Here is a 14,375-nt window from a genome sequence, read left to right on the forward strand (position 1 = left end):
GCTCTTACACTCTCTATCGTTTCTCTTCATTCTGAAGGGGTCTATGATTGAGTCGATGACCGACCGATCTTGCACATAGCAGTCACAGACACGATCAGGAATAAAAGTGGCTGTAGACATGGCCGACCCCAACAATGTGTCGCAGTACAAGTACTCGGCGATGTCCAACCTGGTCCTCCAGGCGGACCGTCGATTCATCAACCGGTCCAAGGACGAGCCAACTGGAGATCCAGAGTCTCTAGCTAATCGCATCAGTATTAAAGACATGGGCGCAAGAGTCTTCCGAGAAGATGCGCCAAGGAAGAAGAAGCTTGCATCAGGCTTACAAGGTATTGAGCGCGGTTCGATCAGAGAAGGAGAAGATGTACTAGAACGAGAGAAGCGGAAACGCAAGAGGGGTGAGCCTGCCCAAGCTAGAGCTGCTGGTGTCTTGTCTGCGGGCGATGCGCTGATAGAAGGACTCAAGTACCGCCCTAGGACTCCTGCCACACGAGCCACCTACGATCTACTCCTTACCGTAACTGCACACAAGCTCGGAGACGCTCCCCAAGAAGTCGTTCGAAGTGCTGCCGACGCCGTACTCGAGTTTCTCAAGGACGAGTCGATGAAAGATCTGGATAAAAAGAAGGAAATCGACGACATCATTGGAGAATCTCTGACTCCGAAAGAGTTCAATGAGCTGGCAAATCTGGGAAAGAAAATTACCGATTACAATGCGCAGGAAGACGATGAAGCTGTAGACGGAGACAACGACGATGGTGGTGCTGAGCTTGATGAGCGCCAAGGTGTAGCTGTAGTCTTTGACGAGTCTGACGAAGATGAGGATGGTGCTCAGAGAAACGAGGTTCTGGAACCAGAAGAAGACGACAGCGATGCAGAACCAGACGAGACCAGATCGGACGCTGAACAAGAACCACGTGATGAAGATGCACAGGATGGTATTGTCGAAGACGAGATGGTCATCGATGGTGGTCTCTCCAAAACCTCCAAGAAGAAGAGCGACACAGACCTCGTCCCGATACACGACATAGATGCATATTGGTTGCAAAGACAGCTCGGTTCTATCTACAATGATGCTCACATCCAGCAAACTAAGGCTCAGGAAGTGTTGCAAATACTATCTGGGAAGTCGCTGAATGGCAATGACATCTCCCTTCGTGACATCGAAAACGATCTGATGGATCTTTTCGACTACGAGCAACCAGAAATGGTTGGCAAGCTAGTTACTAACAAGGATCGAATAGCTTGGGTCACGAGATGGAGACGTGCTGCCGAGGACAAGAATGCAAGACTGCTCGTCGAAAATGAAATGATCGAAGCTGGCCACAGGCATATACTCGACCAGTTACGTGGTAAAGACGACGAAGATGTCGACGGAGACAGACCAGCCAAGAAAATGAGAATGGACCTGATGGATCTTGACGTACCCAAGGCAGAACAACCAGCAGATGCAGAGATGACCGATGGCGGACTCAAACGCGGTCTGCAGCCTCAGAGGTTGATCAAGCTCGAAAACTTGGTCTTCGAGCAGGGTAACCATCTCATGACAAATCCTAAGGTCATCCTACCTCAGGGCTCTACAAAGCGCACTTTCAAAGGATATGAAGAGATACACGTCCCACCACCAAAACCAAAGCGGGACGCAAACGAGAGGAATATCCCAACCACGGAGCTGCCGGATTGGGCAAGACCTGGTTTCGGTTCGGCCAAGGAGCTCAACAGGATACAGTCCAGGTGCTATCCAACCGCTTTCCAAGATGATGGCAATATGCTAGTCTGTGCTCCAACTGGTTCCGGTAAGACTAACGTGGCTATGCTGACCATGCTCCGGGAAATTGGCAAGCACAGAGACCCTGAGACTGGTCATATAATGCTCGACGACTTTAAGATTGTGTATATCGCTCCCTTGAAAGCCCTGGTGCAAGAACAAGTCGGAAACTTTGGCAAGCGTCTTGAGCCGTATGGAATCAGAGTCAGTGAGCTGACGGGAGATCGACAGCTCACTAAAGCACAAATTGCTGATACTCAAGTTATTGTCACAACACCCGAGAAATGGGATGTCATTACTCGAAAGGCAACGGACAGCAGCTATACCAGATTAGTACGACTCATTGTGATCGACGAGATTCATTTGCTGCACGACGACCGTGGCCCGGTGCTCGAGAGTATTGTCAGCAGAACGATCCGCAAGATTGAGCAGACTGGCGAGCCTGTGAGGATAGTCGGCTTGAGTGCTACACTGCCTAACTACCGCGACGTTGCCACGTTCTTACGCGCGGATCCTGAAAAAGGTGTATTTCATTTTGACGGCTCTTTCAGACCTTGTCCACTTAAACAAGAATTCATAGGAATAACCGAAAAGAAGGCCATCAAGCAGCTCAACACCATGAATGATGTGTGCTACACGAAAGTCCTTGAGCATGTGGGTACTAACCAGCAGCAAATGCTGATTTTCGTTCACTCTCGAAAGGAAACGGCTAAGACTGCGAAATACATTCGAGATAAGGCCATCGAGAATGAAACCATTGGCCAAACTATGCGCACGGACGCAGCAAGCCGACAAATTCTGTCCGAAGAGGCCGAGACAATGCTTGACGCCAATCTGAAAGATCTCTTACCATATGGATTCGGCATACATCATGCTGGTATGAACGTTGCAGATCGTACCTCAGTTGCAGAGCTGTTCGCTGAAGGTCACATTCGGGTCCTGGTATGTACAGCTACTCTTGCTTGGGGTGTTAACCTTCCAGCACATACAGTCATCATCAAAGGAACTCAGGTATACTCACCAGAGAAAGGTAGCTGGGTCGAGCTCAGCCCTCAGGACGTACTACAAATGCTGGGTCGTGCAGGTCGTCCGCAGTACGACTCTTATGGTGAAGGTATTATCATAACTTCACAGAATGAGATCCAATATTACCTGTCACTCATGAACCAGCAGCTTCCGATAGAGAGCCAGCTCATAAGCAAGCTTGCAGACAACTTGAATGCCGAGATTGTACTCGGAAATATTCGAACTCGTGATGATGGTGTTGACTGGCTGGGTTACACTTATCTCTTCGTCCGTATGATCAGATCACCTGGACTGTACAGCGTTGGTGCCGATTACGACCAAGATGAGGCTCTCGAACAGAAGCGGGTCGATCTCATCCATTCCGCAGCTACTGTTCTAGAAAACGCTGGCCTGGTCAAATATGACAAGCGAACGGGCGTCCTACAAGCCACAGATTTAGGCAGGATTGCATCACACTACTATATCACCCATCGCTCGATGCTGACCTACAACTTACATTTGCAGCCAACCGTCAGCACAATTGAATTGTTTAGGATTTTCGCTCTAAGTGATGAGTTCAAATACATCCCTGTGCGACAAGACGAGAAGCTCGAACTCGCAAAGTTGTTGGGCAATGTCCCAATCCCTGTAAAGGAAGGTATGGAAGAGCCACACGCCAAGATTAATGTGCTACTACAGGCATTCATCTCTCGACTCAAACTTGATGGTCTTGCTCTGATGGCGGACCTGGTTTATGTTACTCAATCGGCGGGTAGAATTCTGAGAGCTATCTTCGAGATCTGTCTCAAGAAGGGATGGGCCTCGGTTGCGCTTAACGCTCTTGAGCTCTGCAAGATGGCCGAGAAGCGAATGTGGCCGACGATGACACCGTTGCGACAATTCCCGAGATCGATGTGTCCACCAGAATTTGTAAGAAAAGCTGAGCGTATTGACGTGCCATGGCAAAGCTATTTTGACCTCGACCCACCACGAATGGGCGAGCTCATTGGTCTTCCAAAAGCCGGTCGTATCATCTGTGACCTTGTTTCCAGATTTCCTCGACTTGAGGTTCAGGCTCAGGTGCAGCCAATGACTCGGTCAATATTACGGGTCGAGCTAAATATCACGCCTAATTTCACCTGGGATGATGAATTGCACGGAACAGCAGAAAGTTTCTGGATCATTGTCGAGGACTGTGATGGGGAAGAAATACTTTATCATGACTCCTTTATCTTGCGAAGAGACTATGCTCTGTCCGAGATGAATGAGCACCTGGTGGACTTCACTGTTCCTATTACTGAACCGAAGCCTCCCAATTACTTCATCACGCTGGTATCTGATCGATGGATGCATTCGGAAACACGACTGCCTGTCTCATTCCAAAAGTTGATTTTACCAGAGAGGTTCCCTGCTCATACTCAGTTACTGGACATGCAACCTGTGCCAGTCCAAGCTTTAAAGCGCAAGGATTATGTTGAAATTTACAAAGACTGGTCTCACTTTAACAAGATACAAACACAAGTGTTCAAGTCCATGTATGACAGCAATGATAGTGTATTCGTCGGAGCTCCATCTGGCAGTGGTAAGACAGTATGTGCCGAGTTCGCTCTACTAAGACATTGGGCCAATCCTGAAGCTGGTAAAGCAGTATATGTCGCACCATACCAGGAAATCGTGGACAATCGATACAACGACTGGCAGAAGCGCATTTCGCATCTTGGTGGAGGAAAAACATTGTCAAAATTGACTGGAGAGACGACGGCCGATCTGAGGTTGCTCGATCGGTCAGATCTTACACTTGCCACACCTACACAATGGGATGTCTTGTCGCGGCAATGGCAACGAAGAAAGAATGTTCAGAACACCGAGCTATTCATAGCGGACAACCTACACCTGCTAGGTGGTCAGGAAGGATATATCTACGAGGTGATCGTGTCACGCATGCATTACATCCACATGCAACTCGAGAACAATCTACGCATCATCGGCCTGAGCGTACCTCTGTCCAATGCTCGCGATGTCGGAGAGTGGCTTGGTGCGAACAAGCACACCATATACAACTTCAGTCCTGCTGGTCGACCGGTCGGTCTGGAACTGCACATACAGTCTTTCTCCATTCCTCACTTCCCTTCACTGATGATCGCCATGGCAAGACCAGCCTATCAATCGATTGTTAAGTTGTCGCCTGAAAAACCAGCTATTGTCTTCGTACCTGGGCGAAAGCAGGCTCGGGCAACAGCACTCGACCTTCTGGCTGCCGCCATTGGGGATGATAGCGACAATCGATTTCTCAATAGCGAACTCGACGAGCTGCAAGCAATATTGGAGCGTGTCCATGAACGTGCTTTAGCTGAGTCTATCACCCATGGTATCGGCTACTACCACGAAGCATTATCGTCGAATGATAAGCAGATTGTGACAGCACTATACAATGCTGGGGCGATACAAGTTGTGATTGCATCTCGTGAAGTTTGCTGGGAACTACCCTTGACTGCTCATCTTGTCATCGTTATGGGCACTCAGTACTTCGATGGTCGTGAGCATCGGTATATTGATTATCAGATCAGTGAGGTCTTGCAGATGTATGGTCGTGCTTCTCGTCCAGGACTCGATCCTATTGGTCGAGGTGTCTTGATGGTGCCGGCTGTCAAGCGCGACTACTATCGCAAATTCTTGAATGAGGCTTTGCCAATCGAGTCGCATCTTCCTGTGTACCTTCACGATGTCTTTGTCACCGAGATCAGCACTAAGACCATTACCTCAACGCAGGAAGCCGTCGACTGGACAACATACACATATTTCTATCGTCGCCTGCTTGCCAATCCGTCGTTCTATGGCTTGAACGACACGTCTCATGAAGGTCTATCAACACATCTCTCTGAGCTAGTTGAAGATACCCTCAAAGAACTTTCCGAGGCGAAGATCATTGACCTCGATGAAGAGGATGACAGCATATCACCTCTAAATCCAGCCATGATTGCAGCTTACTACAATATCTCGTTTATCACGATGCAGACATTCTTGCTATCACTCACAGCTCGCACGAAACTCAAGGGTCTCCTCGAGATTGTCACATCTGCTACGGAATTTGAATCTATTCAGATGCGACGCCATGAAGAACACATTCTACGTCGTGTCTACGACCGTTGCCCGGTCAAGATGTCAGAACCGTCATTTGGCTCTCCACATTTCAAGGCTTTCGTTCTTTTACAAGCCCACTTCAGTCGTCTGCAACTACCAATTGACCTCGGTAAGGATCAAGAGGAAATTGTGTCGAAAGTTCTCAACCTGCTATCTGCCTGTGTGGACGTCCTCAGTTCAGAAGGTCATCTGAACGCAACCTCGGCCATGGAAATGTGCCAAATGGTCGTGCAAGCAATGTGGGACCGCGACAGTCCTCTGTTACAGATTCCGCACTTCACGTCTGAAACAGTAGGCGTCTTGAACAAGGCTGACGTCAACGACATCGAAGGATTGATGGAAGCTCTCGACCCGTCCGAGAACTCAGATTACCAAAAACTCATAGCGAAAATGGGTTTGAACAACAAACAACTTCAGGACGCTGCAGCTTTCACGAACGAGAAGTATCCTAACATCGAGCTGGATTTCCAAGTGCTTGAGCCTGATTCAATCACCGCTGGCGAGCCATCCTATTTGGCCGTCAAGCTGACGCGAGGCGACATAGAAGAGGACGAAGAGCCTGAAGAGATCGATCTCAATGTCCATGCACCTTTCTACCCTGGCAAGAAGACGGAGAACTGGTGGTTGGTCGTTAGCGAGGAGAAGGAGAAGAATCTACTTGCTATCAAGCGTGTCACGGTTGCGAAGAGAGTCTTGGACATCAAGTTGGAATATCTTGTGCCTAAGGAAGGCCAACATAAGTTGAGTTTGCTGCTTGTCAGTGATAGTTACATGGGCGTCGATCAAAGTGTGGCATTCGAGGTAACCGCTGCACCGGGTGAGGAAGAAGACGAGGAGGACGGTGATGCGATGGAGGAATAAGCTCGCTCGGTTTGAGCAGTGCTGCAAACTGGCGGCATCGTCGTTGATAAGGCTCATAGAATCCAAAATCCTCTGCGAGGGTCATTATATCCCTGTCAAGTGCCTTGTATATGCAGCAATTGAGAACGCGAGGATTTCCGTTATACTGAGCCTGCAAATATTGTAGCTATCAAGTCCGAGATTGTAGTATCATGTCGACGTTGTGGAATTGGGAAAAGGCAGTTGTGGACGCATGGACAGTAACCAGCATCTTCCTTGCTTGCAAAGTGGCCGGCTCATATAGCCGCGTATGCACTGACAAGCAACGATCTCAGGTACAAAAATAGTCCCGCAGACGGCATTTTCAGGGGGTCCGATGCCTGAAATCAACCCAAAGTTGCTGGTAGGCAATCAGTCACTTTTCGCTTCGACAATATGCCTGTATCGATGATTCTCTGATTATCGGGTTGATTGGCAATGACGAGGACATGCGAATCCACTAGCCACGCCAGTGGTGCAGCAGCTCGCGTGATCTGACTACCATCCGTCTGGACTTGTATTGCTTATCCTGGGCGAACATAGAGTGTAGTGTCTCAACGATTGAGCTGAATTTGATCGTGTAAAGTGTTTCGGCAAAGCACTATAGTTGCGTGATAGACCATATCGGTTGTAAGGCCAGTCATTAGACGTGTGTCGACACCAGGCATGTCGAGCACTGATGAGCTATGGCATAACGATATCAGTGCTAATGCAGATATCCGCCATCCAGAGATTAGCGGTAGCATGAACGATGGCATCAAGGAGGCGCACGATCGCATTGATGGCAATGCTCAACACACGCTAACCAGGATGCCGGTAAGCCAACTATCTATAGATGGCGAAGCTGCAGCTCGAAGAACGGGAATACCACACGTTCATACGGTATCAGAATCACACCAAAACAACAATTCTACCAAGCCCCCCTCCCACTTCCCAATCGTGGACCTCCCCCTCGAACTCCAACGTCTAATCTTCTACCACTACCTCGGCGGCCCCTACGACATCACCCTCGAAAATAAACGCATCAACATGCTCTGCTCCCGCTTCCTCATCTTCGGCATACCATCCAACGCACTCCTCCTCACCTGCCGGCACTTCAACGACCATGCTGGTCCCATGCGTAAAGCGCTCTTCACGGGCCGTCTCGTCCTCCACAGCGTCTTTATCCTGGTGGACCTGAATCGACGGGAGAGGTTCGAGTGGTTACGAAAGAACATCCAGTGCTTGCATTTTAGTGATTCTTCAGTACATCCGGAGCGATGGAGTCGGTATTTTGATTCGTTGACTAGTTTGAGAAGGTTGGAGATCAATTTTCCGATTGTGAAGAGGTTGAGGGTGCCGGCGTCGTGTGTTGGTGGGGATGAGGAGCCGGCCGTGAGGGTGGAGGATTTGCTGATGGGTAGGGAAGATGCTCTTTTGTTGGCGAATCTGGATCCGTTTCAGATGGCATTGGTAGAGAGTTTGAGTAGTAGGAGGCTGGAAGTGGTCGTGACGCAGAAGTATGCTTGCGGTAGAAAGACGTCAGACACAGCAAGGGAGGTGAACCAGAACCAAGATGGAGTTATAGTAAGTACTTCCCACGACATGTCTTGCCTCGATTCTGTCTTGTACTGCTGTCTCGACGATTTTTACTCAAACACGATGCCCTGACGCTGTCATTTCTAGGTTGTCGAGATCAAACTCAACGAGAACGGAGCACAAATCATGAGCCGTAGACGAGGAGACTGTCATGCAGATGGGACAAGTTTTGTGAAGCGGCATGCAGAACTGTAAGGCTACTATTGCCCTTGGTATTCAGAGTCAGGAATGCTGACGTCAATTTATAGAGTCAGAGCGAACGGCAATGTCATCGACGAGGGTTCTCATAGGTCGATATGGGAGTGGTATTCTGCAATGAACAGTTGATTCTCGGGCTGAATATGGAAGCACCAGGACCGACCACCTGCGCCAATGGTAAGGTGGCGGGGGTTTCGTCCGGAGAGATGCTTTGAGTCTGCTCATGCGACGGCAGGTGTCAAACATGGACAACGACTGCGACGCAGGCCACACGCCCGTACTTCCACCGTGACTACCGTCCCGCTTTTCTCAACAATGACCCATATCGATCAGGAACATCCAGCGATCATCAAAGCAACCTGCAGTCGTCTCGGTGTTCGTCTTCGTGTTCAACATGCTCAGCGTATTGATCTGGGCCAGGCCTCTTTCGATCCAAGGTTGCTTGTATCATCTCGATTGCACAAATGCGTGAGGACGGAGGAATCCGCTGAGGCTACTTGCACGGGATTTGGTGTGTAACACTGCAAGTTGCGCCTGGTCGTATTTTCGCAAACGAGCCTATGATCTTCATCAGCTCTTACATGCCGGCTCTCACCTTCGGTATGATGTTCGAAGTGGCCTGCTAATATCCTTCTTCGGGTTGTCAGTTAGCAGATACGAATGGTCGCAGTGAAAGATGGCCTTCGGACGAAAGAAAAGATCTATTAAGCGAAACGTGCTCGACACCTTGTGCCTGATCGTACACGATCGCAGCAGCATCGCAGTTGTGCTCGCGTGTCCTTGCCAGGATTTTTATTCATTAGAGACAACTCCTCGATTTGCATGTGTTGCAACGTCTCTGACACCGGACATGCTAGGTGCATGAGGACACCAGATTAACGTTTACAATATTTAGAAAACAACAGGGACTTTACACCCGATTCCTCCAAATACTCGTCCGGCAAGTAGTAAATACAATAGTTTCAGAGACGTGTAGAGACCAAGAACCATTGGTTTTCAAAATCAATGACTCGGGCGTGAGTTTACAACTTAGCTATTAATGGTTAAAGGTGGACTCCTCCTGCCTCCTGCCACGACGCGCCCAGCTCTTGCCGAAACGTTCGTTTCGTTTAGTGGCCTCTGCCAATCACCGCGTTTTCACGGTTTTCAACGTGGTCGCGTTTTAATGCAACGATACCTTTGGGAATTGATCTCGAAAACGTCAATTGTCCGACGAACGTTGTATCCGTCGATCCTCTCTGATGCTGTAGGAGAGCAGAGCACTTCGGGCTGTGCGTCAAGATAGCTCACCTGCAACAATGCGTTGTGGAAGATCATCTTTGTTGAGGCAAAGAGGCGTCGCGATTGGCCACGCGGCGAGCTGAAAGAAATCCCCGTCGTGAGGCTGAAACGAGGAGCCTCAGATTCAGACCGGCTCCTGCTATCCCTCCAGCTAGGCTTGGCACTTCCGCATTCTAGACGCCTCCTGATCCACTAACCCCTTACCTTAGAGTTCCGCTGAGACCTCACAGACTTTTACAAGTGTCAGCGCGTTGAGTTTTTGTGTTGTCAGTTATTTTTATCTTTGTTCCTTCACCATCTTTTTTGTACTTTGAAGAGGCTGTGCCCTTCCACTCATTCTTTTCATCACTGAACAGTTCACCTATCTCAACGAATACATTCTTTAGACGATCAGCAACTCAACCAAAATGGCTGACGTTACTGACACAACCCACACGCCAGCTACGGTCAAATTTCAAGCTTCTGAGAAGTCGAAGGATGCAACAACAACTAATCATGAGGTCGCATCTTCCAGTGGCTCTACCACAAAACCAGCTCGCAATATCGAATTTCAACCACCAAGCAGATACATGACGACCCAAAGTCTGGGAGTCGATGACTACTTTGCTGGACCACGAGATATTCAGAAACACTCCAAACTCCCGTTTTTCATGCGAATGCATGGCAGTATTATGCCGAAGATGATACTGCCACTAGCGTTTGTATGTGCTTGGGCGACTGCCATAACCTGTATCTCCAAGCTTGTGCACGCATTAGGTGGGTTGGTCGATCTGTCGGGTATTCTGTCTGCTGACCATTCTCTACAGAGGTCGATACTGTACTTCTTACTGTTTTGGGTTTCGTCGTTGCTTTTGGCCTTTCCTTCAGATGTTCTACAGCATATGAAAGGTACAATGATGGACGAAAATATTGGTCTCAGTTGACACTTGCCTCTCGCAATCTAGCCCGCACGATATGGATCAATGTCGATGAACGAAAGGATGCCGAACATCCAGAGTATGCCAAACAAGATTTGCTCGGAAAGGTATCTGCGATTCAGCTGATCAACGCTTTCGCTGTGGCTCTCAAGCATCGTCTACGATTCGAACCCGCAGTAGATTATCCAGATCTAAGCAACTTGGTGGTTCACCTTCCTGGTACTATGGCACAACATGCTGATCAGTCCGGACTTCGACATCGTAAGCCATCTCCTCTGAAGAGACTTGGCGAACATCTTGGTGTTACCTTTGCTCAATCCAACCCTCGAAAGTTGTTGAAAAGATCACATCAAAACTTGGGAAATCTTCCACACGAAATTTTGGCACATCTGTACGCCTATATCGAGAAAGTAACAACCGACGACGAAACACTGAAGAGCGGTGTCTGCCAGTCAAATGCTTACAGCGATATTCGCAGCTTAGGCGATGTGCTTACTGGTACTGAACGTGTTCTGAACACACCACTGCCTCTCGCCTACAGCATTTCCATCTCACAGATTACCTGTAAGCAGAGCAATCCTATCTTCTCCCTTTTTCGAGCCAGCTAACCACGACACAGGGGCATATATTGTGGTGCTTCCCTTCCAACTCGTCAAACAACTCGACTGGATCACCATCCCAGCTACAGCCATTGCAGCATATATTATCCTCGGTTTGGCTATGATCGGCCGCGAAATCGAGAACCCCTTCGGCAACGACGTCAACGATCTTCCGTTAGAACTCTTCTGCACAGAAATTGCCGCCGACCTTGACGTCCTGACCAGCATTCCAGCCGATGAATACAAGAGCTTTGTCAAAGCATCTGAAAATCGACCCCTTTTCCCGCTGAGCTGGGGCACGGCAGCAGAGTGGGAGGCTCAAAGCATGGAGGAGATCAGGGAAGCTCTGAGAGCAAAGGCAACTACGAGCTCGAAAGATATTGAGTTGGAAAGAGCAAAGTCGAACAATGCTGATATTCAGGCTGTGTAAATCTGTTGGAAGATTGAAAAGAGATAGATATTGTGTTGGTCATCTGAGATGATCGTCTGGTACATAACACTACAATCAAGCGATGGCGCTGGCAGAAGAGTTCTCGCCGGTTCAACTTACGAATTCCCATCTTTAGCGAGCGAGCATGTATAGAACTTTGTATAAACTAAGTCGTTCAATTCTCGAAACTACATAAGTAATCTGACCCAACCTGCTCCTCTTGACTTGCAACCAATCACTCTCTCGAGGGGGTCGTTCAACGCACATAGCTTGTCACCTACCAGCTGTGTAATAACGTTGATAGCTATTTTAGATCGCAGGTACGATGTTCAACCTTCAGGTTCAGTGTGTTGTGCTACATCTTACCGAGCTGATCCTCACATGACGCAGCAACTACCGTCACCCGACTCCTTCTCCGTAGCAAAGTCCCTGACCGACGTTGCACTCGAAACACTACCAGGATTTTCCGTCGCAGTATCAGCACGAGCGTCCACCACATGCAGTATCAACGGCAAAATGGTCAACAGCGGAAACACAAACACGGACCACACCAGAGGACTAAACCAGCTGCGGAATGGTCGTCGATGACGTGCGGCGATGGCGAACATCACGGCCACAAGAAGTCCCGCAAGCGCTATTGGCCAGAACAAAGGGCTTGTAGAATCCCATCTCTGTTGGTCCTTGGTCTGGTGTGGCTTGTCGATGTTGGATATCGCGAAACAGGCTATTAGATGAGCGAAGGCGGTGAGCGCCCAGGGCATGATTATGTAGCCGGCGTAGCGTTGGAGGCGGGCGATGTGATCTTCGTTGAGGTTGTTGCTTCGTGGAGTTGCTGGCTGAGACTGGCTCGTCACAGGTTGGTAGGTGGTTGTAGCGCAGTCACTATGCGTCGTTTGTGCTTCCATATCCGGCACTTCCTGTCTTAGAGTTGTCGTGGACAATTTTGGTGCTATATGGGCTGCTCCAGGGGGTTCGAGACCGCTCTGTAGGTATCTTGTGGTGTATGATGGTGGTCTCTCGAGCTCAACAGCCTTGTAAGAAGGAGGTCGGCTGCTGTGGGATGGGGCAAATGGTGACGAGGATTGGGAAGTCTCATGATTGGTAAGGGCCCAAGATCCAATGCGAGGATTCATGGAAGCAGCCATTTCGCCGACTTGAATTGCTCTGGTATTATTCGTGCGGTATTGTCCTTGTATGTGCCCGTATTGTGGTAGAGAGGGTCAAGCTGGAGCAGATGTGATCTTATATGGCTGGCTTGCGTACAGGTCCTCGGGGTCCATATCAGGATTTTTGCCGAATGCAGGTTGAGTGCATTTCGAGAACGATAATATGCTCAATTCTAACACCGTTAAGGTTGAAGCGTATTTTCGAATAGTTCAGAGAGCGGTTCTTTCTGTATCAATATGGCCATCTTGGTCGCTCGGCCACTCAACTGAGCCTCATGGGGGAGAAGATAAGATCCATACATTGCACATCAGCCGGACGTCTCGAGCAAAGGACACATATCATCACGAATGGGGTCGTTCAGTTCAAGAAGCGCGACAGAGTATGAATGCAGCATCTCAATTATTACCAGTGCCTGGTCCTACTCGTGCCTGCGGTGCATCGAGCTCAGAGAGTGCGTTGAGAAAGAGACTTCAAGAAGTGGCTGCCTTACTAAGTCCACAACGAAGTCTTGGCAACAGAAGACACATTTTTCTTGCACCGCGCTCAGTCTCTGCCTTGTCTTTAGCTTGCCGCTTTTAAGCTCGGCTTACCTACCCTGCGCTTAACTTACATCCTTATTACCTCGCGCTTATCTAAGGCTTACAGTACTAAGCGCGTGCTAGGTTATGTGACGCGCTACCTGCCTGGCTGCCTCTTCCGTAGGACTGGCCGCATATCCATAACCAGGTCGTCGTTAGGTCTTGCCCATAACAATATCCTAGTAATTGCCGTAGCATTTGTCGTGGCTTGTGCATAGTTGCATAATAGATCGTGGCACTGTAGATTCTAACAAGTTGCGAGCTTACCTTCTGGATGATCGACAATTTCGCCATGCTCGTTATATACTGGGTACGGGAGCCAGTAATTGTCGCCTACTCGCTTCTCAATGAGGCCTTCATCATTTAGCCGATACACACTCCGTTTATATAGCCGTCTAAATTTACCCCATCCATGAATTTTGGCTTCCAAGGCTTGCATCCGGGCGAGTTTAGCTACGGGTCAAGCAGATGCGGCAGATGGCTTTAGGTCACGCCCATCTTCCATCTCTTTCTGCCCCGCTGCCGACGACCACCTGTTGTGGTGATGAACATTGTTGCACCTGTGACTGGAGAACATTTTGTTCTATCCTGATTCTGGTCGACAGCGGTACTCAGACACAAGCTTGTGAAATGCGAAGCCATCACCAACAACGAGGCTTTGTGTTGTGGTTGGGCTTGTTAACACCAAGAAAATACATATTATGCATGTCAGTGCGTCTAAGCGATTGTCCCTCTCGTTCATCGCCCACGCAACACGCTTATATGGCTATCGTGACGGAAAGTGGTGCTCCCACCATGAATAGGTCGTGCTGTGGTTGATCATAAGTATCTAGG

The 14,375-nt window shown here is 49.0% G+C and overlaps 3 protein-coding genes across 3 annotated transcripts; all 3 read left to right on the plus strand.

Moving 5' to 3' along the window:
• Positions 1-118: 118 nt before the first annotated feature.
• On the plus strand, positions 119-6,775 carry brr2 (Pre-mRNA-splicing helicase BRR2; the record flags this gene model as incomplete). The annotated part of the gene is made up of 1 exon (XM_064895978.1): positions 119-6,775. One exon carries the CDS (start codon positions 119-121, stop codon positions 6,773-6,775), a length of 6,657 nt encoding a protein of 2,218 aa, XP_064758665.1.
• Positions 6,776-7,459: 684 nt separating this feature from the next.
• Positions 7,460-8,698, plus strand: LTR64_001600 (uncharacterized protein; the record flags this gene model as incomplete). Its single annotated transcript, XM_064895979.1, has 3 exons — positions 7,460-8,359; positions 8,459-8,562; positions 8,620-8,698. The coding sequence occupies 3 exons, from the start codon at positions 7,460-7,462 to the stop codon at positions 8,696-8,698; spliced, it is 1,083 nt and encodes a 360-aa protein (XP_064758666.1).
• Positions 8,699-10,257: 1,559 nt separating this feature from the next.
• LTR64_001601 (uncharacterized protein) lies at positions 10,258-11,796 on the plus strand (the record flags this gene model as incomplete). Its single annotated transcript, XM_064895980.1, has 3 exons — positions 10,258-10,606; positions 10,657-11,331; positions 11,387-11,796. 3 exons carry the CDS (start codon positions 10,258-10,260, stop codon positions 11,794-11,796), a joined length of 1,434 nt encoding a protein of 477 aa, XP_064758667.1.
• Positions 11,797-14,375: the final 2,579 nt, after the last annotated feature.

Source organism: Lithohypha guttulata (genome assembly GCF_036872675.1).
Source record: "Lithohypha guttulata strain CCFEE 5908 chromosome Unknown scaffold_1, whole genome shotgun sequence".
Taxonomy (NCBI): domain Eukaryota; kingdom Fungi; phylum Ascomycota; class Eurotiomycetes; order Chaetothyriales; family Trichomeriaceae; genus Lithohypha; species Lithohypha guttulata.